At 44.6% G+C, this 27,056-nt stretch overlaps 1 protein-coding gene across 1 annotated transcript in view; it reads right to left on the bottom strand.

Annotated features, from left to right (window-relative positions):
* ITFG1 (integrin alpha FG-GAP repeat containing 1) overlaps positions 1-27,056 on the bottom strand; it is a 166,103-nt gene that overhangs the window by 63,732 nt on the left and 75,315 nt on the right. Inside the window, 1 exon segment of the mRNA XM_015409414.1 lies at positions 25,255-25,421. Within this exon segment, the coding sequence (XP_015264900.1) occupies positions 25,255-25,421 (167 nt within the window).

The raw sequence follows: 27,056 nt of genomic DNA, 5'->3' as shown, positions 1-27,056 counted from the left end.
AGTAATTTAAATTGTACCGTAAACTTCTTCCCTGCTGTACAAAATCTACAATGTATGATTCAGACTTTCCCCTTCAACTCCACATTTTAATGAAGCTTTTCATTACCAACAGGATAACAAGCTTCTTCTTTAACACATTTCACTAATATTTACATATTTACATCCTGCATGAGTCACGGCTATCATTACACTGCATCCCCATTATGTCCCATTCTGCCTCAGCCAAGTATCAGAACATGCCATTATATAATTATATAATTTACTAGCTTATTCCAATTTCTTCATTATGCACCCTATTAATGTCCTGCCATTCAGATGTGTGAAAAGGTGACATGCTGTCACTCACGGATTGTCTAGAATGTCTCTCCTCCTCTTGTTATACTTTTCTGTGCAAATGCGGCTTACTATTTTCCAGATAAAATGTTAAAAATTCTTCTCATTTGGTATGCGACTACATGCCATTTTAGCACTGTGATGCAAATTACTAACATTTTTTCAGAAGTAATGTGTTAAATGCTCCATCGGCAATGGCATACATTATTATTTTTTTTACACTGGTATTCTGCCAAAAGCTCAGGTTAGCATATATTGCGTTCTACCTAATACACGCAACCAACAACCAGTGTTCCCTCTAAGCTGAGTTAGCGTGAGCTAGCTCACAGTTTTTTAGCCTCCGGCTCACACATTTTTGTCTTAGCTCAGGAAGGATGTGTCCAGAGCAAACTAATTCATGCAGCAGCCAAATCACTCGCTCACAACTTTAATGCCAGTAGCTCACAGCAGAATTTTTGCTCACAAGACTCCATGGCTTAGAGGGAGCATTGCCGACAACCCTGTGGGGTGGTGACAAATTCCAAAAGGATGGCTGCATTTGTCTGCTGCAGCAAAAAGCAATGAAGAGTTAAAGACTACATTTATGAGAGCACAGACCCCAATGCATCATACGGTGTATCCTACTCAAATGATACCATACACAAGTGGATACGGAGAAAAAATGCAAAAGGCAAGGTCTAAAGATTATGAAATGCATGAGGTCATCTGCATCATCTCTCTTGCTTTTCATGGCCTTTGAATCCCATTTTTTTACAATCTTTACTTTGTGGTTTTAAAAGAAATGGGTGTGCCACAACATCTGATTGTCTTGATGTGCAACTTATACTCTGGAAAAGAGGATACTGTTAGGACAGAATATGGAGAAACAGGATGGCTTCCAATTGGCAAAGGTGTTTCAGAACTTTTATCTCCCTGTCTGTTCAATCAACATGCAGATCATATCATAAGGAAAGCTGAAGCAGATCTAGATGAAAGTGGAGTGAAAACACATGGAAGGAACATCAACCATTTGCAATATGCAGATGACACATTACGGGCAGCAAATAGGGAAGACCTCAAAAGACCACTTATGAAGGTTAAAGAAGAAGAAGAAGAGAAGAGGAGATTGGATTTATCCCTCGCCCTTCACTACCCAAAGGAGTCTCAGAGCAGCTTACAAACTCCTTTCCCTTCCCCTCCCCACAACTGACACCCTGTGAGGTAGGTGGGACTGAGAGAGCTCTGACACAAACTGCTCTTTTTCAAGGACAGCTGTGCCAGAGCTTGTGACTGACCCAAGGTCACATCAGCAGGTGCAAGTGGAGGAGTGGGGAATCAAACCCGGTTCTCCCAGATTAGAGTCCGCACACTTAACCACTGCACCAAACCAGAAAGTGCCAAAGCAGGATGACAGCTGAGTATCAGGAAGATCACGTCAGATATCAGAAAAGAAGCAGGGTCAGGATTTGGATGGGAAGACCCTGCCGAGGAAGGCAATGGCAAACCACCTCTGCTCCTCACTTGCCTTGAAAGGTCCTTGATGGGCTCACCGTAAACCTTGGATGGGAGACCACCAAGGAAGACCCTGCCGAGGAAGGCAATGGCAAACCACCTCTGCTCCTCACTTGCCTTGAAAGGTCCTTGATGGGCTTACCGTAAATCGGCTGCGATTTGACGGCGCTTGCCGCACACAAACACCCTCAGTTAAAAAACTCCAAGGTCACCAGCGACCTGCTGAAAAGTGCTTCAGACAATGGATATAATTCTGCCTATCGCAGAGAGAGCAATTCTCAAGAGCCGTGCCTGTAGCATGCAGGATCCATACCAGTCCTCTTCTCCCCTGGTACATGCAAGCTCTGGCCCAAAGATAATCTGGCGATATCATTCGCTTCCCACACATTTTTAAATGTTACAGCGCCACCAGGAAGCACTTTTCACCTTGAAACATTTGAAACGGGCCTCTGCTCTCTATGCTAGTCTGTCTGAAAGACATGCATGGGAAGTCAGGCAAGAAAGCTAAAGAGAGGGAGGGTGAATTCCGCGAAGACTGGAGGAGGTGGCCTCTCACCTGCATGACGGCCCTTTTAGTGATGATTAATCTGTCTGGTACAGCCTGTTAACTGACGTTCTAATTTTGGCGGAGTAATTTTGGATTGAAGCTATTTTTAATCTACTCTTTGTAAAACAGAAGGAAACCATATTAGAGACTCGCTGTATAGTGCAAAATACAACTGAGCCTACAGCAATTCAAAGTGCCCCTGCCCCCGTTATGGAACATACTCCTGCATTCTGCCATTTAACATGGTTCCCACACCAAAGAGACCCTCTGCTGAAATGAACAGCTTCTTTCAGAGCAACAACAACACTGAAAAACTACAGCCACTCTTCATATTAATCCATTCCTCAAGTTGAGCATCAACAATTCCTGTTGTCATTTCCCATTACTTCCCTGCATGTCAAATGCATGGAACTCCTTACAGGTGAATGTGTCAAGCTACTGGAAAAATTCCAGGGACTCTGAAGCTTATCTGACTGGAAAGCTCTCAAAAGTAGTTTCGAAGAAAACCACACTGTATATATTGGATCAGAACTAACTACCTGAAGTTTGGCTATATATTAGATGTACTCTGCAGTCTCACAGGGAAAAGGGTTTGAGACACTTACCACCACCTTGGTTTGCTCCAGAGGAACAGAAATACCAGGTCGTTTCTACAAAGCAAATCATCTTGCTTGGTTCTGGCACAGTTCTTGCTATTCTTTTATATAACTCATTTGCTCCCTGGTGTCCACAGACTAAATGGGCAATCCTCAGCAGTGTAAAGGCACAATATATATTCTGTTTTATCTGGCTAGAACATTTTCTTAACCCTACAAGGATTCTTCCAAAGAGATCAGAGCTGTGCACGTGGTCTTCCCCTTCCTCCCTTTATATCTACAACAAACCAGTAAGACAGGTTAGAGGGATTGACTCTAAAGCAGTCCTAAACTCTGATTTTAAATTTTGGTTTGATATATATATATATTTAATGTATTTTAGAAGAAGAAGAGGAGGAGGAGGAGGAGAAAAGACTGGATTTATACCCCGCCCTTCACTACCCAAAGGTGTCTCAGAGCGGCTTACAAAATCCTTTCCCTTCCCCACAGCAGACACCCTGTGAGGTCGGTGGGGCTGAGAGAGCTCTTGACAGAAATGGCTCTTTTTCAAGAACAGCTCCTGTCAGAACTATGGCTTGCCCAAGGTCATCCAGCCAGGTGCAAGTGGAGGAGTGGGGAATCAAACCTGGTTCTCCCAGATTAGAGTCCGCGCACAACCACTACACCAAACTGGCTCTTACTATTGTCTACCTTGAGCTCTATCAGAAAAAAAAATCTGGCTGAGAAATATTTTAAATAAATAAAGGTAGAGAAGAGATTTGAATCTGGCTCTCCCAGATCCTAGTGTGACACATTGGAATACGACCATAAAAGTTCACTGCGTGTGTGTGATCCAGCCAGCCTTTGTCCACGCAGGTCCCCCAGCACAGCCTTTTTATTGGCAGTGCCTTTTTCACCATCAGAATGGCTGGTTGAATCCAACCTGATATTTAGTGCTGCAAGTGGACAGGATACACTTTTACTCTGGAATACTCTGAGAGAACATCTTAACCCAACGATTCTAAAAAAAGGCTGGCTGGAATCTTCCAGCAAACTAGGACAGACTATTGGAAAGGTTGCGAGTGTGTCTGCATGGTGCACTGGAGCCAGAGTAGGGCAAGCAAATGGTTAACTGGAGGTGGGGGGGCCGTCAGAAGAGCAGGTGGGTCCTGAAGACAGACAGAATCCTAGCTGTTAATTTCTATAGGGGACAGTTATGGAACTGTTGCTCTGTAGAGCGGAAATCATCTCCACAAACAATGGGAAAATGCAGAAATAAATCTAAGACCAACGTCAAGCCTACGTGTGCTATTAAAATGATAAAAAGCTGAGCTATGCTAATGTTTACAGTCAATTTTAAAACAGTTACCATGAAATACTGATATATAGTTGAGCCGTATATAAAACCCGAGGCAATAGCATTCTGACTGGCCCTTTCGGCTGCAGACCACCTCTTTCTCTCCCTCCCTTCTCTTCCGCACATCCTGAAGCAGCTTAAAAGGTAGGAGAAACAGAGACCTCTATTTCAGGAAGAAAAGAAAAAATGGAGATCGGCACGGGAGCATGTTAAAGTGGATCGATCCCCGGTTCCCTCTAAGCGGTGGAGTCTTCTGAGCAAAAATTCTACTTGGTGAGCTACTGGCATTAAAGCTGTGAGCGAGCGATTTGGCCACTGCATAAATTAGTTTGCTCTGGAGCCGTCCTGCCTGAGCTGAGACAAAAACGTGTGAGCCGGAGGGCTAAAAAACTGTGAGCTATCTCACACTGACTCAGCTTAGAGGGAACACTGGATTCCCCCCTTTTTACACTGTAGGGCGCACATGGCTCCCCCCCCCCCCGCCATTTAGAGCTCTCTAGTTGGGTATGGGGGGAGGGAAAGTGGCATGGTATAGCCCAATCTCATCAGATCTCGGAAGCTAAGCAGGGTCAGTCCTGGTTAGTACTGGGATGGGGGGGACCTTCCAAGGAAAACTGCAGAGAAAGGCAATGGCCAACCAACTCTGTTTCTCACTAGCCTTGAAAGCCCCTTGCTGGGATTGCTATAAGTTGGCTGCAACTTGACGGCATGTCTCACACACACACAGTTGGGTGTGGTAACCACATAAGTTTGCTACACAAGAGGGCTGCACTGGCTATCTAAAGCAGGCTGTCTTTCTCAGTGAGGATTCAATATTTCTCAACTCTATGCTCGACAATGGGAAGGGCCAGAATGTGAGCTTTACTGCCCTACCGAACTGGTATGCCAACTTCACCAGTCGTCCATGCGACTTGCCAAAATCCTACACGTAACCAATGTTCCCTCTAAGCTGTGGAGTCTTGCGAGCAAAAATTCTACTTTGTGAGCGACTGGCATTAAAGTTGTGAGCAAGTGATTTGGCTACTGAATCAATTAGTTTTCTCTGGAGCCATCGTTCTCGAGCTAAGAGAAAAATGTGTGAGCCAGAGGCTAAAAAACTGTGAGCTAGCTCACACTAACTCAGCTTAGAGGGAACACTGCATGTAACAGGTTCAGGTCGTGTGGCAAATACCTGGATTTTACCTGGGAAATCATCCGCGCAATCGAAAATCTATTTCCATAGGATTTGGCCATTTGGATGCTAAACCACCATATGGACAGCCAGTGGCACCAGAGCCGGGAAACTGAAGTGTGCTCCCCTACTTCATGCAAGCCCAAGTCACCATCCTAACCAGCTCCAGATATAACACACTTAATTCTCAATCACTACTTTTAGGAAAGAATTACAGAAAAAGAATACTGGTTATTTTCAATTTTTCAGTAGACTGAAGTCCCCAAAGTTTCAAAGACACGGTCTGAAGGAACACAACGATACAGCAGCTGTCGTGCAGCACATCCAACGCTCATCAGTGCCTGGATGAGAAACCATCTGGGAACTCTACGGATGCCCTTTTGAGTTCCAAGGAAGAAAAGCAAACCGTAAACACAACAAACAAAAACAACCTTAAAATACCTCTTTTTAAAAAAATCACTCAATTTAAATCTCTAAATTTAAAGGCACACATTCAAAGACCAGCAGTGACTGCAAGTATAAAGCTGACTGAAACAACATAGTAAGTCATCCCAGACAGGGGAACGGATATGTTGTGGGCCACCTCATTCATACTGTCGACACGTTACCTGAAGCTCCCCCCACCCCCCCGCCACTAATAGGTGCAGATGTAGCACAGGAATTCTACAACCATAGTTTAAAAAACACTCACATAATCCATATAACACCTTTTATTGGACTGATCAAATGACACTTAATGGTGTGTGAGCTTTTGAGTTCTCCAGAACTCTTCCTCAAAATCCACCTTTTCAGAAGGGAGCACAGAAATCACTTGGTAGTTATTGTATGAACTTGGTGCTGGATGATATACGAAGTAAATACAAATGGTAAGTCAGCCTCAGGAACATGTGCTGTGTCTTCCTCCACTCCAGAAGGACTCCCTTCATTTCTGGGTATTAACTTTGTTCACACATGTGCATCGAAACAACCAAGGTTTGGTTATAATCACAGCTTGCCAAACCCACTCCGAGCCATGGTTACAATCTCTGGTTTACAGTGGAACCAAAGCTTGTATAAGGGGAGCGGTGGCACAGTGGGTATATCCCACTGTCTTAACATCTCAACTGTGTTAGTTCAAGCCCTGCACTGGTGTGAGCAGCCAGCCTGTTGTCCCCAGCTCATCGTCCACCCAGCGATTCGAAAGCTTCGGCGATTAGATAAAATGGGAACCACTCCTTAGAGAGGGTGGGCATGCCAACCTCCCTTGTGGGAGGGCGTTAGCTGACGGTCGGACGTCCTGGTCAAGCTTGTAAAAGGCGAAACAGCTTCCCGGCTACGAAAAAGAACGCCTGCAATGGACGTTCCGGCCAGGCGGTGGCAGTGTGGCGATTGACATACGGGTCCTGAGGCCAGGCCAGCAAGCAGCCGTGCGGGAAAATGACGGAGCCAGCCAGAAGATGTCTACACCGGGCATAAAATCACTCCAGAGAGGGAGTGATTCCTTAAACTGGCTCCCAATCTGTAATGGATAGGGACTGCGGCCTACACGACTATGTACATAGAACATAGGTTGGTGTAAGTATGCTCCTGCTATGTAAATTCTGCATTGCTTAATGTCTCATGTTAATATTTATGCTTTGTTTCAGATTTCTGCTTGCTTCCATACTTCTGCAATCCAAACCCCTACGACATTGTTTATTAGTAGGGCTGCCAGTACCTGGCTGCTGCTGGGGGGACCCTCTCTGTGCCCGGTACTTTTTGGTGCGCACGTCACGACGACATCACCCGGAAGTGATGTCATCGTGCAGGACACGTTGAGGGGGGATGCTCTAGTCTAGTGTTTGAGGAAAAAACTCTATGGTTATCATAGAGTTTTTCCTCAAATGCTAGAGTGTCCCCAGCGCAATGTGTCCTGCACGATGACATCACCTCCGGGTGATGTCATTGCGCTGGGCATATTGACGTAAATGGGGCTCTTCGGAGGTGGGACTCCCCCCAGCAGCCGGCTGGGCGGCAATGGATTGGGCCCCCCAAAAGCAGGTAAACTCCCACACCTGTTGGGGGAATGGCAACCCTGTTTATTAGATGTCCCATGCTGTTGGACTGTATTGACTTACACTGGGTAATCCGCCTTGAGTCCCAGTGAGGAAGGCAGATGAAAAATAAAAAAATAATAATAAATAAACAAATCATGGATTGTGAGAACGATGCATCTACGGGGCCTACTAAGTGAAACTAAGTTTTATGCCAACCAGACACACACACACACACTAGACGATTCCGTTTTGCTGGCAGCTTACCTAGGAAATGAATCAAAATAACCCCAACCACCTCAAACCCTATTATATGCATCCCTTCCTACATGGCCCGAGAACTAAAAACACACCCCGTTTTGAACCCATTATTGAGAATGACGGTAAAAGCATGTAATTAAGTCCCTCCTGTGTCATAAGGCCATTATATACACCAGCATGGCCTTGGACAAATAGAAAGCTGCATTGGCCCCCTTTTAATTCTACTCTGTTACAGATCCTAGCAATTAAGAACGAGGCCTCCTGGACTAGTGGCACAGTTGCACAGCAAAGGGTCGCAAAAAAGCTCTTATCACTTAATCATAGTAATCAATCACCAAAATTAGATCTGTGGTACTAGTATTAAAAGCTGGAAGGGAAAATAATTAAATGGTTTGCTGCGACTCATGATGTATCCTTAGCAACTAGCTCGCAGCGGCTTTCTTCTTCCTCCCCGTTCCTCTTCTCTTAACTTAATTGTTGTGATTTCTTGGTGAGTCACCTAACGCGGCTCATATAAGTAATCGAATGAATAATGTGAAGTGAAGGGCATATTTGTTTCCGTACAGTGAACATTCCTCGTTATGTTAAAGAAAAACAAAAGGGCACCAGTTATTTCTTTTTTTCTTTTCCTTTTCTTTTTTTAAATATGTGTCTGTATATTCTGTGCAGTTCCTTTAGCTTGGCAAAAGATGCGCAGTTCCGCATTCTTTTACTTGGGCAAGGCTGTGAAAGCTATGGCACAGGGCTCTTTCAGGGGTGGCACCCTTTTTAAGGACTAGGCTTCCCCAAGAGACCCACCTAGTGTCATCCCTGCTGTCTTCCTATTGGTGGCTGAAAACTACTAAGCATTAAAGCTGTGAGCGAGCGACTTGGCTACTGCATATATTAGTCTACTCTGGAGTCATCCTTCCTGAGCTAAGACAAAAATGTGGGAGCCAGAGGCTAAAAAATTGTGAGCTAGCTCGCACTAACTCAGATTAGAGGGAACACTGCTTTTGGCCTTTTTAGCATTGTTTGGAGTTTTTAACTATTTTATTCATTTTGTATTGTATTAATGTACACCACAGTGAGTGCCCAGAGGACAAATACTACTAGAAATTATATAATACATTAAATGCCAATGGGAGAAGGGCACCCTGTATGACGGAACTGGCAAAATGAATAGCTGCAGTTCACTCTCTGTCCCGCTCTGGGGGTCGCGGGCCAGGATAGTCAGACCCCAGAGCCACCACCAAACCCCGCAAGACCCTCGCCGCCTGCCTTACTGGGGGGAGACGGATCCAAACGCCCAGAGATGGAGGTGAAGGCAGACGCCGAGCACCACGCCAGACGGGCCCGCAGATGCGACCAGAGCCCGTGGAGCCGTCACCATGGAGATGAACGGGGAGAGCGAGCTGACACACCACGGACGACCGCAGAGCAGCAAGAGCAGCAGGACGGTGGCGGCGGTGCGGCACAGGGGCCGCCGGTGGCACTCCAATGCCCAGCCGGGAAACGTCCTGCTGGCGTCTCCCTAGTTGAAGGGGGGCGGGGCCAAGCCAGGGGGTGGAAGCGCGGTCCCGGGAGTGGGGAAAGGGATATAAAAGATGGGGTGGAGCAGGGGCCGGGAAAGAGGAGCACGCGGAGAAGGAGGAGCTGATGCAGAACGAGAGAGAGAAAGAGAAGGAGAGAGAGAGAGTGTGGGAGAAGTCACAGTGTGCTGGCAGAGGGACCGGAGGGGTGAACTGAACCCCGTCCCCTGCCTGTCTGAGGCCCCTCGCTCCCCCCCTTTTGTTACCGGACTGCCGCCTGGATCACTCGTCCACCCCTTCCTTCCCAGAGGCAGGACGTGGACGGCAGCAACACGGCTACAGGGGGCGCCACCCCAAGGACCAAGGGGCAGCGTGACACTCACAGATTTAACTCTTCCTTTGATTACGTAACAGAATGGGTTCCGGAAAGACAGTGCTTGCTCCTAAACTCTGGCCCACAAAGCCACAAGCTGCTTCCTGTTTTCTAACAAGGAAGGGGACATCTTTGTTGAGCTTTCATTTTCCCATTCTGTTCCAGGTAGAAAGCTTGGATGCAGCCAAAGAACTGAGCCTTTGGCAAGACTTAAAGCAGTGTCTCCCAACCCGTGGGTCAGGAGGACCCAAATGTGGGCTGTGAAGACTCTGAAAGCGGGTTTCAGGCCAGCCCTCCTTAATGGCCACCCCCGCCTGTTCCATGGCTCACTTTTGTGTCTTGGAAACCAAGATCTGACCCTGGAAACAGTATCTCCCATGTCATAGATTAGCTGGTATTCTTTCTTCACTGCATGCACATGTCGATCAAGTAAAACGTCCTGATTGCCACTGGAGTGAGTGAGACTCTTGGAGGAGATAAGAGGGAGTCATGGAGAAGGAGAAGGTGGTCTAAGGCTGGACCTGCCACTTGCTTGGGGGTCATGAAGGGGGCAGCTGCACCCTTTGTACAATGTTCGTTGGTTACCCATTGTAGAAAATTGAATGCTGGACTAGATGGGTGCCAAGGTCATAGTTTGCCTAGGGTGCCAAACTCTCAAGCCAGCCCTGGATGGGTCACGATACCAAGGGAATTTGGACTTGTGGGTCATTGTAACAAAAAGGCTGGAAACCTCTGACCTAAACAACTCTTGGCCCTTCAAGCTCTTAGCCTGAGGCTTTGGATGAGCCGGCCACTGAATTCCAGGACAGGCCCAACAGATGTAGTTTGTTCTTTTGTTTGGTTTGCCTGCGGTGTCTGCTTTTGGCGATCCAGTCGCACAAGGCCGAGGCCCTGCGCTACCTCTAAGGCTGGAAATGGCTGTACAGAAAAGAATCTTCCACGGATAGAGCAAGCAGATATTTAAACGAGAGTTTTGCTGCCAACATCGGAATTGCTCATGCGGGGATTATCTACTTTGAAGCAACAAATAAGCCAGCTGGCTGCTGCTGCTGAAAATTTAAGACCAGAATACGGGTCAAGCTGCTATGGAACAACGAGGAAGACGAGGCTCGCCTGAACAGAATAGCAATGCCTGCCCTCACAAGGCCATCTGCTCGATCCCAAGATCGGATGCACCCCTCACGTGGTGAGGAGACAACCTCGGCTAATTGTAGCGTTAAGCTGTTTTATACAACTGCGTCTTCCACTAAATAACTTGTTTCTTAAACCCACTGTGCAATGCATCTGCTGGATTTCAGCTTGCCGTCTGCCTGATCACCAGATGTTCTTCTCCATCCCCATATATTCTAGTAATAAAGAGGGGGGGGGACTATAAACAAATGGTTATCTTTTGTACCAATTTTGGCAATCTCAAAGCATTTTTTTTTTCCTGAAGCACCAATGAAGGCTTCTACATTATTCCCTAGGTGGTACTGTATCCATCAAAATTAAAGTGAATCTTTATGAGGGATCAAAATTATGTTCTGAATGTGCAGCCAAGGGTTCATATGTATATTAAAAAGGGTACTTGGCAGTGAAAACATTAAACGCTGAGAGAAGCGATAGCGCTGTTCTTCCACCCATCTCTGTGCAGAAGCAGCTGAGTTCTAGGGCGCATGACAAATATCTTATCAGTCATTCATCTGATTTAGGCTACCTAAGCATGGCCAGTTTCATGACAGTCATGGAAACTTCAGTCTTTTATTGCTACCGTTAACTACTGTCAAGATATTTCCGCTCTAAAATGGCATGCTAAGTGTTTTCTGTTACGAGTCTCCCCTGCCAATTATCAGCTCAGATTTTATAAGAATTTATAAATATTTATAACCACCTTTGGCAGCTCATTTGCCATTAGGAGAAATCTGGGTTTGGGTTTTGTTTTGTTTTTTTCAAAATCTCTCAATCCCACCCACCCCCACTCCAAGAGCATATATCTTTATCTACCTTTTACTCTCGCATTAAAAAGTGACACTGAACTCAAATTCTAACCACGTTACAGGTTGTAAGAAAATAAAAGATTCTACAATAAAGGAGAAAAATCGCAGCAAAGGGCTGAAATTGATGTTGCATCTTTGAAAACTTGTTTGAACAGCTGCCAGCTGGAACCAGACATGCGTGGTTCCAGAATTAGGGCAAGGAAATCACTCAGCAGAATATATTAAATATGGATCCCTCATGCATTTCTCATATATAATTATTTCTTTTGCTCAGTGCACAAAATCTGTTTTGTTTCCCACTCCTACACTAAGGGAATGTGTATGTGTGTGTGTGTGGGGGGGAGGGATCAAGGAAGACATCTTCATTCTCTAGTCTTCTTATTATCTTTCTTCTTCTCTCCCTGCATTTTAAAATGGGGTTGACATCTCACCCAAATTATCTTCAATTAAGCAGCTGTGTACAATTATTCCTTAAAAGTCAGAACAATTTGTCTCCTGGAAGAAGAAGAAAAAATCACTTGCTTTCTTAAAAGCTTTTAACTTGCACTGAAACGAGGGCATTCATTAATAAGCAATTTCTAACTGAACCTTGAAGCCACCCAGAATTAAGAAATTCCCCCCTTTCATATTTACATGCAATGGAATGTTCCCTTGTTCTTTTGTGGGGTGGGGGTAAGAGAGAAGGGATGGCTTCCTCAGTTGTAGTAATCAGAGAAGCTGTTCATTGTTTGTTTCTGAAACTGAAAAGGGGCTGGGGTGTTACACATCCAAAGCTAACACAATCACACACACACACGTCTAGCATAAAATGCACAAGACACAAAGGCTGCTAATCAAGGCCCAACATCTCTCTATCACAGAGAGTGGTTTATACAGAGGGGTGAAAAATTCATATTCAACGGAACTGTTTAGACCTGGAATGTCGAACTTATTTGTTATGAGGGCCATGATCTGACATAAATGGGACTTTGCAGGGCTGGGCCATGTGTGTCATAAAATGTAATGCCAGGTAACAGACATGTTCCACTGGAGCCCCACTTTAGGAGGGGGGTGTTAAAACTAATATTTCTTTTCAAAACTGGAGTTCTTTGAGTTTGTAGAACTCTGTATTTTAACTGTGGTTGGTCCCAAATCTCCCCCCCCCCCCCTTAAAGATGCCTGCCTAACATGGAAAGATGATAGAATACTGGGATTTGGCAATGCTACTTTTAAAATAAAACATCAAGAAGCAGCACAAGGATCACAGAAGGAACTAAAAATACAAATGCTCTAAGCCTAGGACCCAGGGGAAAACATGAAATGGATGAGCATTGCAAGCGTCTCCCCCCTCCCAGGTCTACTCAAAGTGGGAGTGGCTTTCCAGGTTCTCAGGGGTTTTTTACAGGGTGGTTTAAGATAATAATTTTAGTTGCTCTCTTCAGCAGTTGTTCTGTTATTCCATTGGAGCCCCACATTAGGAAGAGGGGTGTTAAAACTAATATTTCTCTGCAAAACTGGAGTTCCTTGAGTTTGCAGAACTCTATATTTTAACTGTGGTTGGTCCCAACCCCCCCCCCCCAAAAAAAAAAAAAACCTGGGCTTGGCAATGCAATTTTTAAAATAAAACTACCAAAAAAAGCACAAGGATCACAGCAGCAGGACACCCTGGAGCCCCTACCTGTGAAGAGGATGACGAAGGCTGGAAGTGGTGGCTGGGAGGCAGAGAGGAACACACTCAAAGGCCGAGCGAGTTGGGAAGTTTGGCAGCCCCGCCCTCTGCTCCCTACACTCCAGCTCCAGCTCAGAAGGGTGTACGGGCAGGGGAGAGGATGGGGGGGGGAGAAGAGAGCCCCACTCACAGGCCAGATTAAAGCCCTGGGCAGGCCACTTCTGGCCCACGGGCCGTAGGTTTGACACCTCTTGTTTAGACTCAGTAGGCTCCTTATGACTGGATGTGCAAATTAATTTGGTCACTGCTTCCAGAGGCTTAGTTCACAGACGGGCAACATGTGGCCTGCGCTTGGCATGGAACGTACTGCTGGATTTTAAGGCCATTGGAACAAGATTTGCATATTTATAAACATCAATCTATAAAGGAACACCAATTATGTGTCATTTTTTTCAGCAAAGGGGACAATGGTGAAGGCGGATTCAGTTTTTGCTGCTGTAAGTTAAACAATCTCTATTATTCTTGTCCAATGTAAATCTTTTTTTCCCTAATGAAGAATAATGACATGGTATGACCTAAACCAGGGGTGGCCAAATTGCGGCTCGGGAGCCACATGCGGCTCTTTCACACATATTGTGCGGCTCCTGGCAGGGGGGCTGGGGAGGCGAAGGGGAGGCATACTTTCCCTCCCCCCCATCTATTTCCTTTCTTTGTTTCTCTCTCTCTTTCTTTCCACCTCTTTCCTTCTTTCTTTTCACCTCTCTCTCTCTTCCTCTCTCTCTTCGACTAATAAATATTAGCAAGCAAATAAATATCATTATCAATATCTGTTTTTACCCCTTTTGTTTTTATTTTTGGCAGTCTCATTTAATGTTAATAAAAAGCAAATATGCATATTTTTAAAATAAACAAATATTTGTTCATGCCTTGCGGCTCTCAAACATCTGACGTTTATTCTATGTGGCTCTTACGCTGAGCAGGTTTGGCCACCCCTGACCTAAACTATATAACGAAAAGAGGCTACCATATCATAAGAAGACAAGACTCACTGGAAAAAACAATAATGCTACGAAAAGCAGAAGGCAGGACGAAAAGATGAAGACCCAACATGAAATGGATTGGTTCAATGAGGGAAGCCATGGCCTTCAGTTTACAAGACCTGAGCAAGCCTGCTAGTGATAGGATGTTTTGGATTAGAATAAATTAGAATAAATGCTAAGGAGAAGAAGAAGAAGAGAGAAGAAGAGATTGGATTTATACCCCGCCCTTCACTTGGAGTCTCAGAGCAGCTTACAAACTCTTTTCCCTTCCCCTCCCCACAACAGACACCCTGTGAGGTGGGTGGGGCTGAGTGACACAAACTGCTTTTTTCAAGGACAGCTGTGCCAGAGCTTGTGACTGACCCAAGGTCACATCAGCAGCTGCAAGTGGAGGAGTGGGGAATCAAACCCGGTTCTCCCAGATTAGAGTCCGTGCTCTTAACCACTACACCAAACTGGCTCTCCATGGTATAGATTTTTACAACTGCAGCCATGGTATAGATTTTTATAGACAAGTCAACATCCTTAGGGAAAAATGAAAGAATAGAGGATATTCTTCCAAAATTCTCAAATGAGCCTTTTATAAAGCTAAGAGCACACCAAGAGAATCCTCGTTGACATCTACGATTCGCAATAACAACCCAGACAGATTAATCATTCCGTTAATTTATGATGGCACTTATACTGGTGTGAGGAATATAACTGAAAAGCATTGGTACCTTTTGTCTGTCATCCCTAGATGTAGATCAAAACCTCTATTTACCTTCAAGAGGGCTAAAAATCTTAAAGATATCTTGGTCGGGAGCAGTGTTCCCTCAAAGCTGAGTTAGTATGAGCTAGCTCACAGTTTTTTAGCCTCTGGCTCACACATATTCGTCTTAGCTCAGGAAGGATGGCTCCAGAGCAAACTAATTTATGCAGCAGCCAAATCACTCGCTTACAACTTTAATGCTAGTAGCTCACAGAGTAGAATTTTTGCTCACAAGATTCCACAGCTTAGAGGGAGCACTGGTCAGGAGTACACTTAAAGAACATACTTTAGACAATACCCTGGCAGAAGGTTACTTCCCACGTGGCAATTGTTTTGTTTGTGGCCTTTGCCTTAAAACCAATCATTTCAAAATTCTTCAATGACCAGAATATACTATATTAGATTGGTAGTTAATTGTAACTCTAGAGGGGTCATTTATTGTATACAGTGCCCATGCAATTTGTTGTCTGTAGGAATGACAATGCGGCCAGTTAAAAGTGAGAATATTGGAACACAGAAGCTGCTTCATGTCTGGGTCAAGTTCTGGGTCATAGAAAAGCTGCAAGTGCACTTTTCACAACAAATTCGAATTTGAAGAAAAGGGAGTCCTTCTGGATCTGGATCTCTGGTGCCAAGAGGTTTGAATGAAGAAATTGATTGGCTGTGAGTCTGAATCAGCACTATGGTAGTTCAACCCCCTTAATTGATTGGCTGTGTGTCTGATGGACTTGGCCACTTTTTGGACTGAGGAGTGCAAGTAGGATGAAGCAATTTACCTTATTACCTCTGTGCCATCCTCTCTCTCTCTCTCTCTCTCTCTCTCTCTCTCTCTCTCTCTCTCCTGTTGCATCACATTTTCCTCACCCCCACCTTTTCCATATATTCAGGGGGGTGGACTACCATAGTGCTGATTCTTTTCTATTTGTACCTGAGCTCTGAGCATTGCAGATTGGGCCTAAGTAGGTAAATATTGCACCATTTAGTTTCCCCCCCCCCAGTTAGCTACATACCTTTTCCCCTAAAATTTAGGAGACATTTTAATATGCAGTTGCTTAATCATATGCTTTATGTGTAGTTTAGATCCATGGACACATGAAATATTGTACATCTTGCATCTCAAGAATATTTATCACCATTTACTCCACGGGTGAATGTCTCAGTGTGAGTAAGGTAGTTATCCCAGTTCCATATATTTCAAAATATTTAATTTTTGTTGTTGTTGCTTAACAGACATATAGGTAGGACTTAAAAGTATAATGAAGCATTAAGTTAAAGTCTAATCCAGAAGAAATAAGACTTGTAGACTTTAAATATAGTTAATTGAGGAATATAACAAAATGCTTAGACTAAGTCTGATTTAGTAGTAAATAATAAGTTAAGAAGAAGAAGAGATTGGATTTATACCCCGCCCTTCACTCCCCAAGGGAGTCTCAGAACAGCTTACAATCCCCTTTCCCTTCCCCTCCCCACAACAGAGACCCTGTGCAGTAGGTGGGGCTGAGAGAACTCTGACAGCAACTGCTCTTTTTTTCAAGAACAGCTGTGCCAGAATTATGGCTTGCCCAAGGTCATCCAGCAGGTGCAAGTGGAGGAGGGGGGGATCAAGACCCGGTTCTCCCTGATTAGAGTCCACGCACTTAACCACTACACCAAACTGGCTCACTTATATATGTGCAGAAGATCACAAGATAATATAAGGTGAAAAAATGAAATGTATTTAGATAATGTATGAGGTAGTTTAGCAGATAAAACAGTGATGTAGAATGCAATTCCCCAATTATATGTATGTTTGTGTTTGTCTTATTTGTGTGGAAAATAAAAAAATTATAAACAGACATATAAGTAGTGTTCTCTCCCCCACCTTTCATTTTAGGTCTATTCTGTGTATGATGAGTTTTAAGTATATTTTTGTTAAATTTATGGAGTGCTCAGTTTGAATTTTACCATGGAGGAAGGCTTTTAGCCAAAACACGTTTGGTATTGGTTCTTGTATAACTTGTGCCTTTTACCTGTATTTATACGATTAGACATTTATATTAGGATTAGGTACTTATATGCAGAATGTTGCCTCCTAGTACCGGTATTTAGAGATTTATGGCTTCTGACCAGGGAGATACCCTTTAGTCAGCATAGGCAAGAAAAGCCCAGTCTGTTGATTTTTCTTAGAAGCTGCAAGATTCTTTCTATTGGTTTTTAATGAATGATTGTAGCAGTGAGGTATTTTTCAAGTCAAGCTTCTGAAAGGATTTGATTAAGGAGTTGTTTTTATTGAGCAGTTTTAAAGTGTAACTTCTTGTGATTTGAATTATGAGTGGTTTACACATACTTGTTGTGGTTTTATTGGACTTTGTATTTATTGACTAACCTCAAACATAGGAAAAGTGGCATACCGTATTAATCTACTACATTATTAATCAGAAAGATTATTTAACCATTCTGCTAGCATGACAGTCTCGTTAAAATACCGTGGTAGAACGGGGTCCCAGTGAGAATTACATGGGTCGATAAGGTCAACTGAATCAAAGGGTGCTTGAAACAGAAATTTACCAAAAGGAGGAGGAAAAAAGAAAACAAAAATAAAAAATCTACTAAAAAAATGCTAACAAGGGAAAATGTAGCTAAAAGCTCAGAAAATCTAAATATCTGGGATGTATGCAATAAAAGATTAAGTGTGAAATGTTCGTTGATTTGCGGACCACAAAGACCTGCATCTTCTTTCTCCCTCTGTCAAATTTAACTGGGGGGGAGGGGGGGAGAAGAGATTCTTTTTCAAATACGCATCCAAATGAAATAATTACCTTTAAAAATTTGGCAAAATTATTGCAGCTCTTTAAAAATAAGCACCATCGACAACTGAAGCTGGAAGTGTGTAGCTAGCTGCAATCTGTGTCAATGGACCTTTCAGATATGGGTTGCAATACTGATGGGATTTGAAGAGCCTCATTTTCAAAGGCATTTTGGCTGCTGCATCGGGGGGAATGAGGAAAATATGCTCAAAGTGGCCTGGGCAGTTGCAGTCAACTTTGGCTTCCTGGAAGGATACCTATTTCTCCCTTGTAGACAATTGTGGTATTGCCATAATGGGATTCCTGGAAGAATGCAGCAACAGACATTACAGTAGTTTTTTTTTTGGGGGGGGGAATCACTGGGATGCCAGGATGAAACAGCCTTATGGTCTCCTGGATGCAGTCAGTACAATGCAGAACAGATTTTACTATCACTTTTGTGCCTGCAGTCTGTACAAAGCATCATCCCACACACTGGCTAGAAACGAAAGCAATAAGGGTAGCATTTACTTGTGAAAAGCCTAATTGGGGCCAACCCATCCCACGCAGAGCAACAGGGCATAGCTGGGAGGTGACCGCAGATCAATCGGAATGCTTTCAACGGCAGTCTTTTAATCAGGAAACCATGTTTTCTCCAATTTACGCCCTCCCCAAACTCCCCCCACAGAAATTGTTTCAGTAAAATTAAAAACTGGATGAATAGATCAGCAATTAGCAAAGATGGAGGGACTGAAGTGCTAGTCTGCACATAGGATCTTCTGGCTGGCCCTTCACATACAACATCAAAAGAAAATGCTATCTAACTTTGAAGTCATTGATCCTTCTCTATGACCTTCAGTCATACTGCCTTTAAAACCTGAAGGTTACAATTCACAAAAGGCAACAGAGGAGGCTTTGGAGTTTGGATTAGAAAGGACAAGCGGGAACTCACGAGAAACTCACAGAAAAATTCCCTGACTGGTCCTTGCTTTGTCCTCTGCCTTTGTCCCCTGCCCCTGCTTTGTCCTATGTCCTCCGCCCCAGCTACCTTTGTCTGCCTTTTCCTCCCACTGCCACTTCCTTCTCCTACCTTTTCCCTTCTACAACCTACTTCTTTTCCATCCCTTACCCCCTCAAACTGATACTCACCTCCAATGTTCCCTCTAAGCTGTGGAGTCTTGTGAGCAAAAATTCTACTTTGTGAGCTACTGGCATTGAAGTTGTGAGCAAGGAATTTTGCTACTGCATACATTAGCTTGCTCTGGAGCCATCCTTCCTGAGCGAAGACAAAAAATCTGTGAGCTGGAAGCTAAAAAACTGTGAGCTAGCTCACACCAACTCAGCTTAGAGGGAACACTGCTCACCTCCCCCTTGCCCTCCCACAGCCTCTCCTTTCCTTAGCCTGACCTCCCCGGCACCTCCTCCCCCTCCTCCCCACTCTGCCCACATGCCCACCCTTCTCTTGACGCTTTCCTCTCCATCCACCTCCCTCCCTACACATGTGCAGGCAACACTTGTCTCATTTGGGGGATTTAACCCCCCCCTATTCCTCCCAGTTTTCTGTACACCTGGGCGGCGTCCCCCCCCCATTTGCAAATAAATAAATAAATAAATGTCCATAGTCTGTACATGGCCCTGATCCTCAGGTTTAAGTATCTGCAGATGGAGCCAATGTTGACTATTATATTGACGGTAAAAATTAAATGGGCAGGGGGGAGGAACCAGAGATCAACTGAGAAGGGAACAATTGCAGCATGTTGAGTGCACATAGTTATGTTCATTGCATCCCCATATGGCTGTGGGGACAGGAAAAGTTGGTGGCACTAGCAGGAACAGGGCAGGATATTCATTCAAGTCAAGTCCCCCATACGCAACTACTGACTTCAGTCCATCAACTACACATCCGAGGTGGGTATTCCATTACAAAGCATAGATTTTAAACATTTGCAGCCTAAAGAACTCATTTTAGAACCATTACTAACAACGTTTTGTGGAAAAGGGGGTATTAAAAAAAGGAAGACTTGCCCAGGTACTTAACACCAGCCTACAAAACAAAATGAAAATGCAATCTTTTTTACTTGTTTGTTTCATCTCAGATTTTCATCTAATATATTGTAAAATTATTATAATGAGATAAGATTGTTTGAAAATCTCATAAACATTTTGTAATAATTTTGGGAGAAGAAAGAAGATGAAGAAGAAGATATGAAGATAAAGCATGCATGTGAAGTTTTGTTTTTTATATTATTAATGATTTTGGTGTTGTAGTTAAATTTTCATCTGAAGTTGAATAGCTGCTTGGGAGGAGGGGAGGGAATGGCGTTTCTTAGCACCGTCTTTTCCTGTGCTGAGAACTTCAACACTGGAAATGCGATTGCTCCATAATGTAGCTATTGAGACCGCCACGTGGAACGTGGTGTTGCAAATGTCACATTTATTACACTTGCACGCCGCTTTCCATTCAGAGCAGTTTATGTATCGCTCTCAGGGGTCTCCCACCCAGTTTCTTTACAGGGACAGACTGGTTTTCAGTTTCAGGCAATAAAATGTCATCACGTGCTCTGAGGCAGTTGTCATTTGCAACAATTTCCCACCTGACGGTGCTGGCTTTATGAACCTGAATTGTATAATTACTTAAAAAACACACACATATTCTTAGTGGCTGAAGCACTTTCCATTGTATGCCACTATAACTGTGTACCGCTATGACCTCTCCGGTGCTGGATTCAAGCTAGTATAGCATTAAAAAAAATCTGTTTTTATTCAATACTCTTCAGGAAAAGCCCAGATTTTTGTAGTAATATCCTAACCCAAAGGCACAGTCATGGAATTTTTAGTTGGTTTATAACATACTGGTCCTATCAGGCTGAGGTTGCCTTTGGCAAGCCATAGTTCTGATAAGAGCTGTTCTTGAAAAAGAGCAGTTTTTGTCAGAGCTCTCTCAGCCCCACCTACCTCACAGGGTGCCTTTTGTGGGGAGGGGAAGGAGTTTGTAAGCCGCTCTGAGACTCCGGGTAAAGGGCGGGGTATAAATCATTATCGTCGTCTTCTTCTTCTTCTTCCCGCCTGAATTCATTCAGGTGAACAGCTCTCTAGCAAGCAGTATTCTATTCAGTGCAGTGATTTAAGACTGAGAAGGGACTGGATTTAAAGACTGGGAAACCCCCGTCCAGCCAGAGCATTCACTTGGGCTACTTATTCTTTCTCTTGGATGATCATTCACCAGTGGGTTGGCTGAGAGTTGGACAAAATGGAGGGTGAGGTATATGTACTACCCTGAGCCGCCACTTAGTGGAATGGGGAAATAAAAACGTAATGCGAATAAATACGGTAGCTTTACTGAGTTGGATCCAGACCGCAATGGGTGACCGCCAGTGATTCCCCTTTCCCGCTGCAGGCCCCTTCTATCTCCCAGAAGCAGTGTTTCATGGAGAGCAGTGAGAAGGAGAGGCCATGGAATTCCCATTCTGCCACTGGAAATTTTAGTCTGGATCCAACCCGATGTCTGTGCAAGTTTTCTAGTTAGTTTTTAAAATTATTTTTATTTTGTTTTTACTGCATTGTTGGTTTTTAATTTTTATAATCTGTCGTCACGTCTCAGTGAGAAAGGTGAATCATAAACGATGCAAGTCAGTAAATAAAAGTCAAATATCGTCCCATAAACTGGGGCGGGGGGGGGGGGGGGGGAGGCAGCAAAGACAGCCCAGTATCACTCTAGTTCTTCATGAAGGTTAAACAGTCCATGCCCGGATACCAACAGGCTTATTAAGCAGATGGATTCATTGGTAAGCGTCCAATAAATTAACTGATCCACATGTCAACTGGTTCCATGGAGGCCAATAAAGAATGTTCTTCTTCTCTTTCGTTTTCATTTTTAAATGCCCAGCTCAGAAACACTATTTTACAGTTAATTCATAGATGTCACTAAAGTGTTACGTTTATAGAACAAGATTTTGGGTTCAAACACACACATTTTTAAAATCTCATTTTTTATTATGGATTACATCTCGAGTCTGCCGCAGTAATCTGCTTTCACAGAGCTTTTAAAATGAGGATTCAAAGGGATTTTTCAAAGCATTACAAGGTATTTGAGGATTACCCTCCCCCTCCCAGCTATCCACACAGTAAGCAGAGCAACATGAAGCTGCCGTATGCTAGTTTAAGAACGGATGGCCACCGAAATACAACAAAAGCTGTCTGGGAAAGAAGACTGTCTCAATGAGTTAGGAAGATGTCAGCTGAGATCCACATGAGCATTCCTTTTGGCATAACTCTCCTTACACCCATGTAGCACTATCTGGTGTAGTGGTTAAGAAGAAGAAGGAGAAGAGATTGGATTTATATCCCACCCTTCACTACCCAAAGGTGTCTCAGAGCGGCTTACAAACTCCTTCCCCTTCTCCTCCCCACAACAGACACCCTGTGAGGTAGGTGAGGCTGAGAGAGCTCTTGACAGAAACTGCTCTTTTTCAAGAACAGATCTTATCAGAACTACGGCTTGCCCAAGGTCATCCAGCCAGGTGCAAGTGGAGGAGTGGGGAGTCAAACCCGGTTCTCCCAGGTTAGAGTCCGCGCACTTAACCACTACACCAAACTGGCACTGTTAAGTGCGCGGACTCTTATCTGGGAGAACCGGGTTTGATTCCCCACTTCTCCACTTGCACCTGCTGGATGACCTTGGGCAAGCCATAGTTCTGGCACAGCTGTTCTTGAAAAAGAGCAGTTTCTGTCACTCAGCCCCACCTCCCTCACAGGGTGTCTGTTGTGGGGAGGGGAAGGGAAAGGAGTTTGTAAGCCACTCTGAGACTCCGTTGGGTAGTGAAGGGTGGGATATAAATCCATTCTTCTTCTTCTTCATGGCCTCTGAAATTCTGTTAACGGGGGACACGGGACCCCCCCACCCCCAGAACAGTGTTGGGTGGTGGTTAGAATGTCAGACTACAATCTGTGAAACCCAGGTTTGAATTCCCATTTGAAGCTAGCTGGGTGACCTTGAGCCCGTCATATACACTCAGCCTAGCCTACCTCAGAGGGGGGTTGTATGGATAAAGCAGAGGAGAGGACAACGTAAGCCACTTTGGAACCCCACTAGGGAGAAAGGAAGGGTCTAAAAGTAAATACATAAACTAAAGAATCCTTATACTGCGACTGTCGAATTCTTTTATTTTCGCCTCGTGTGCTACTTTTAATCTTTGTGAGTTAGCTTTCGAGAACTGGGTCAAATTACTCACCTGTTCTGGTGAAACAACAGTTCTTGCTAGAAATGAAGGAGGCACCTTGTAAATATTTTGAATGCAATTATCTGAAACATCGCAGCGGCCGTTTTGCGTTCTTGGTGCCGTACAGCGGCTGCCGGCCATAAATTATTAGAAGATAACACGTCTATGCACTCGTACGCGGCACAGTAAAGGGGACCTAGGTGGCAGCAGTTTTGGGTCAGGATGACAGCGGTTATTCCGGCGACAAACGGCTGGAGATTGAGCAGAAACGCCTATGACAGCTACCAGAAAATGCATCTACACTGTACCCATCAAAATGAAATGGGTCAACAACTGCTTGAGGGGAGAGGAGCTGCCTGGGGCAAAAAATGGAGCTGACAGCGTGTGCTGCAACCACTGCCAGGAACCGAGAGCCTCCGGGGTAAAAAGGCTACAGCCGCTCGCTAGTCACAGTGTTTAAAATAAAGCGGGGGGGGGTGAGGGGGAAGATGGTGTAAGTAGAACCTACGATCAGCAGAACCGCAGTTCTTACTTCCCAGTTAGCAAAGGCGAAAAAGGTGGAAGTTGTCAGTAAAATATTCCCTGCGTTTCTAAGTACAAAAAGAAAGAGGCAGGCGGAGTTGGGTGTGGGTTTTTAGAGCTCAGCATTTCAGGAACGACCTTCGAAGGGGGGCTTCAGCTGACCCACATCGTTATCACAGAGACCTGGATCTTGAGATGTGTGGTCGCCGCCGGCTCTGACGTCACGGAAGGACGGGGGAAGCCTGGGTGCTAAGAGGGACCAGGGAGACTCCGAAAAATTGACTCCCAGGAGCAATGAACGCTTTTTAACTTAACCCATTTAACTACTGCCTGTATGCTTGGGATTCTGGATATCACGTGGGTGTACGTTAGTTGCCAGATCCTGAAAACCTCGTAACGAACTGAAAGATGACATGCTAATTATAACTGGGATCTCGAGAGCTACTTTACACATGCCCAGTGTGATTTTTTAAAAACTCTTCCTGCTCTTCAGCAGGCCCCCAACTCCGTATCCCTTCGGTTTGAAAGATAGTTTTGCCACATTTCACAGGGCTATGATTTGAGGAACACAAGCCGAAAGCCCCCATTGGGTGAATGGAATTAACATCAAGGATGGGGTGGAGCTTTCTGAGGCTCTCCAAGTCCCTCCTCCAATTACAGTGGGGGCAAGGGAGACTGGGAGAGGACAAGAGCTGCTGCATCTTCTCCATTTCTGCCTTCTACTGAAGGAACGCCATTTCCAAGCTCAGGTAACAAAATCTTGGGTTTTTGTCCCCCATTTATATTTTTAAATTCCTTCACCATTCCCAATTTTATAACTTCCCCAAACAGCTTGCAACAATCCCCCCCCCCACACACAATTACAATAAAACATAGCATGACTACGCTGACAGATTTTTTTTTTTTCACCCCCCCCCCCCCCCCAAATCTCCTAGCTGGCAAAAATTAAGCTGTACTTGAGGATCTCTGAATATCTTGCCTGAAGCTCCATCTCTAACACTAGGTAAACTCACAGGTCTCATTTTAATATAATAAAGCCATTTATAGCTTTCAAATGCTAAAAAAAATACACCCCCCCCCCCATAATTTTACATGCCAAGTTATCCATAATACAATTAACGTTGTAATATCAGTAAAATATGTTTAGGTCTGACAGGACAGTACTGCATATGTTCCACTATTTGCAAAAATATACTGGGTCTTTATTTCCAGGTGTGGGGAATAGAGGACACTTTGGTTTCAAAGTTTTTGGGAATTTTTACGTCTCCATTTGCAGCTGCAGAAATATTCTGCTGCAGATATATCAGCAGCACAATGCAGTTTTGCCATGTTTTCCTACATGTACTAGCTGGCATCCTAGGACGGAGATAAAAAACAACAACAACAACCCTGTCTAACCATTCCACTTACACCTAACTCTTTGTTGCTTGGTTCCATGTGGTGAGGATAAAACATACTTATCTCTGCTCAATACTCTTTTCTGCCTGGACTGCCACTTGCAAAATCCCATTAAGTGACAGAAAAGATCGAGAGTCTCCTTAGCACTGATGAATAGACCCATTCTCATACCCTTTGGGTGCTTCTTAAGAAGCAGCGATTCAACACCTAGAGAGGACTGCGGTATTTCAAGGTGGCAGTAATGAACAATAAAACCAAGAAGAAGACCCGACATTTCCGCCCTCTTTTACTGACAATACTATACCTTCCAGATGTGTTTCTCAATATGGCAAGTGCATCTGGATAGCCATCCATGTTATAATCTCCAATGTGAAGGGTGATAGGAACTGAAAAAGCAGCCGATGCTTGACTATATAGAACAAAGCCCCATAAAGTGCCTCTGTTTGTGAAGTCCTGCTACACTGGAAACCACTGTGGATGAAAAAAAACAAAAGCAAAAAGATCAGGGGTTGTTGGCTTCAGGTGCCTGACGGGAGGGCTTCTAGTGTCCTGGCCCCACTGCTGGACCTCCTGATGGCACCTGGTATTTTTGGCCACTGTGTGAAAAAGTGTTGGACTAGATTTTTTTTCTTTTTTTTAAAAAAAATATATATTTTATGGTCTTACTGGATAGGATCCTTCTTCCTGTTGTCATTGTACTGCACTGGTGCTGGCAGAGCCTCACGTGACATCAATTAGCTGTGTCAAGGGATGTTCCCAAACCTTCTAATTGTTCGGGGGGGGGGATATCTCAGAATAAGGGTTGCCAGGTCCCCCCTGGCAACTGGCAGGGAGTGGGGGGGTAGGGATGCCAGATCCAGATTGGGAAACTCCTGGAGATTTGGGGATGGAGCCTGGGGAGGACAGAGACCTCAGTAGGGTGCAAGGCCACGGAATCCACCCTCCAAAGCAGCCATTTTCTCACGGGGAACTGATCTCTGTAGTTTGGAGCGGTGTTCCCTCTAAGCTGAGTTAGTGTGAGCTAGCTCAGTTTTTTAGCCCCTGGCTCACACATTGTTTGTCTTAGCTCAGGAACGACGGCTGCTGAGCCAACTAATTGATGCAGCAGCCAAATTGCTCGCTCACAACTTTAATGCCAGTCGCTCACAAAGTAGAATTTTTGCTCACAAGACTCCACAGCTTAGAGGGAGCATTGGTTTGGAGATGAGCTGTAATTCTGGGGGATCTCCAGGGCCCACCTGGAGGCTGGCATCCCTACTCAGAATGCTTGCTGTCCAGCCTCTGCAAAGGAAAGGAAAGTTTTTTAGTTTGGCTGGGGTTTGATTAAGGCAGACGTCTGTGGGGGGCAAGTGGTGTTTTGTGGCGCTAGAAAAGGACTGGGAGCCGCTGAGAGACATTCAGGAGCAGGAAATCGAGAGGAACAGTGGCCGGAGAAAGACTGTGACGGACTAAGAAACAGATAAGTGAGGGAAGAGCAAAGGAAACAGAGGAAAGTGCCTTCGATATCTGCAGGGGATGTCTTCCTCAGTGGCCTCTATCATCTCAATCGCCTCTGGACTTACTCTCTTCTGCCGCCCACCTTCCCCTCCACGCCCATGCCTGGCTTCTGACCACAGAATATTACTGTGCAAAGTGACAAAGCCATAAATCTCAAAGGCATGACCCTGTGAGATTCTGCTGCCTCCCCCACACCCAGTCATTATGTCAAATAGCTGCTGCTACTGGAACCAGGCGCTGTGTCCGTGCTGAAGACAGAGGCATTACTAACTCAGCAACTGGGAGAGCTCTCCACCCACCTGGCAGTAGTTTAATAGGCAATACGATAATGCAAAGGGGACGGCCTATTCTCTGCCTCCCTCTGTCATCTCCCCCCCCACACACACACATACACAATCTGTACATTTGGTGTTTTTAAAAATCTGGGCCTCACAGTGAGCTGCCGTGTTTTTGAAAAGTCTCTGACAAGTTGAGAAAAAGCAACGGATGCTTTAAGGGAATAATTCATTGAGACTGATTTTTTTTTTTTGCTTGGCAGAAAATATCCAAGCACAACTGATCTCTCTCTCTCTCGCGCTCTCTATCTCTTCCTCTTTCTCTCCTTCTCTC

This window comes from Gekko japonicus, unplaced genomic scaffold, assembly GCF_001447785.1.
Source record: "Gekko japonicus isolate JY-2015 unplaced genomic scaffold, Gekko_japonicus_V1.1 scaffold794, whole genome shotgun sequence".
Lineage (NCBI taxonomy): Eukaryota > Metazoa > Chordata > Lepidosauria > Squamata > Gekkonidae > Gekko > Gekko japonicus.
This window is presented reverse-complemented; position numbering and strand designations above follow the sequence as displayed.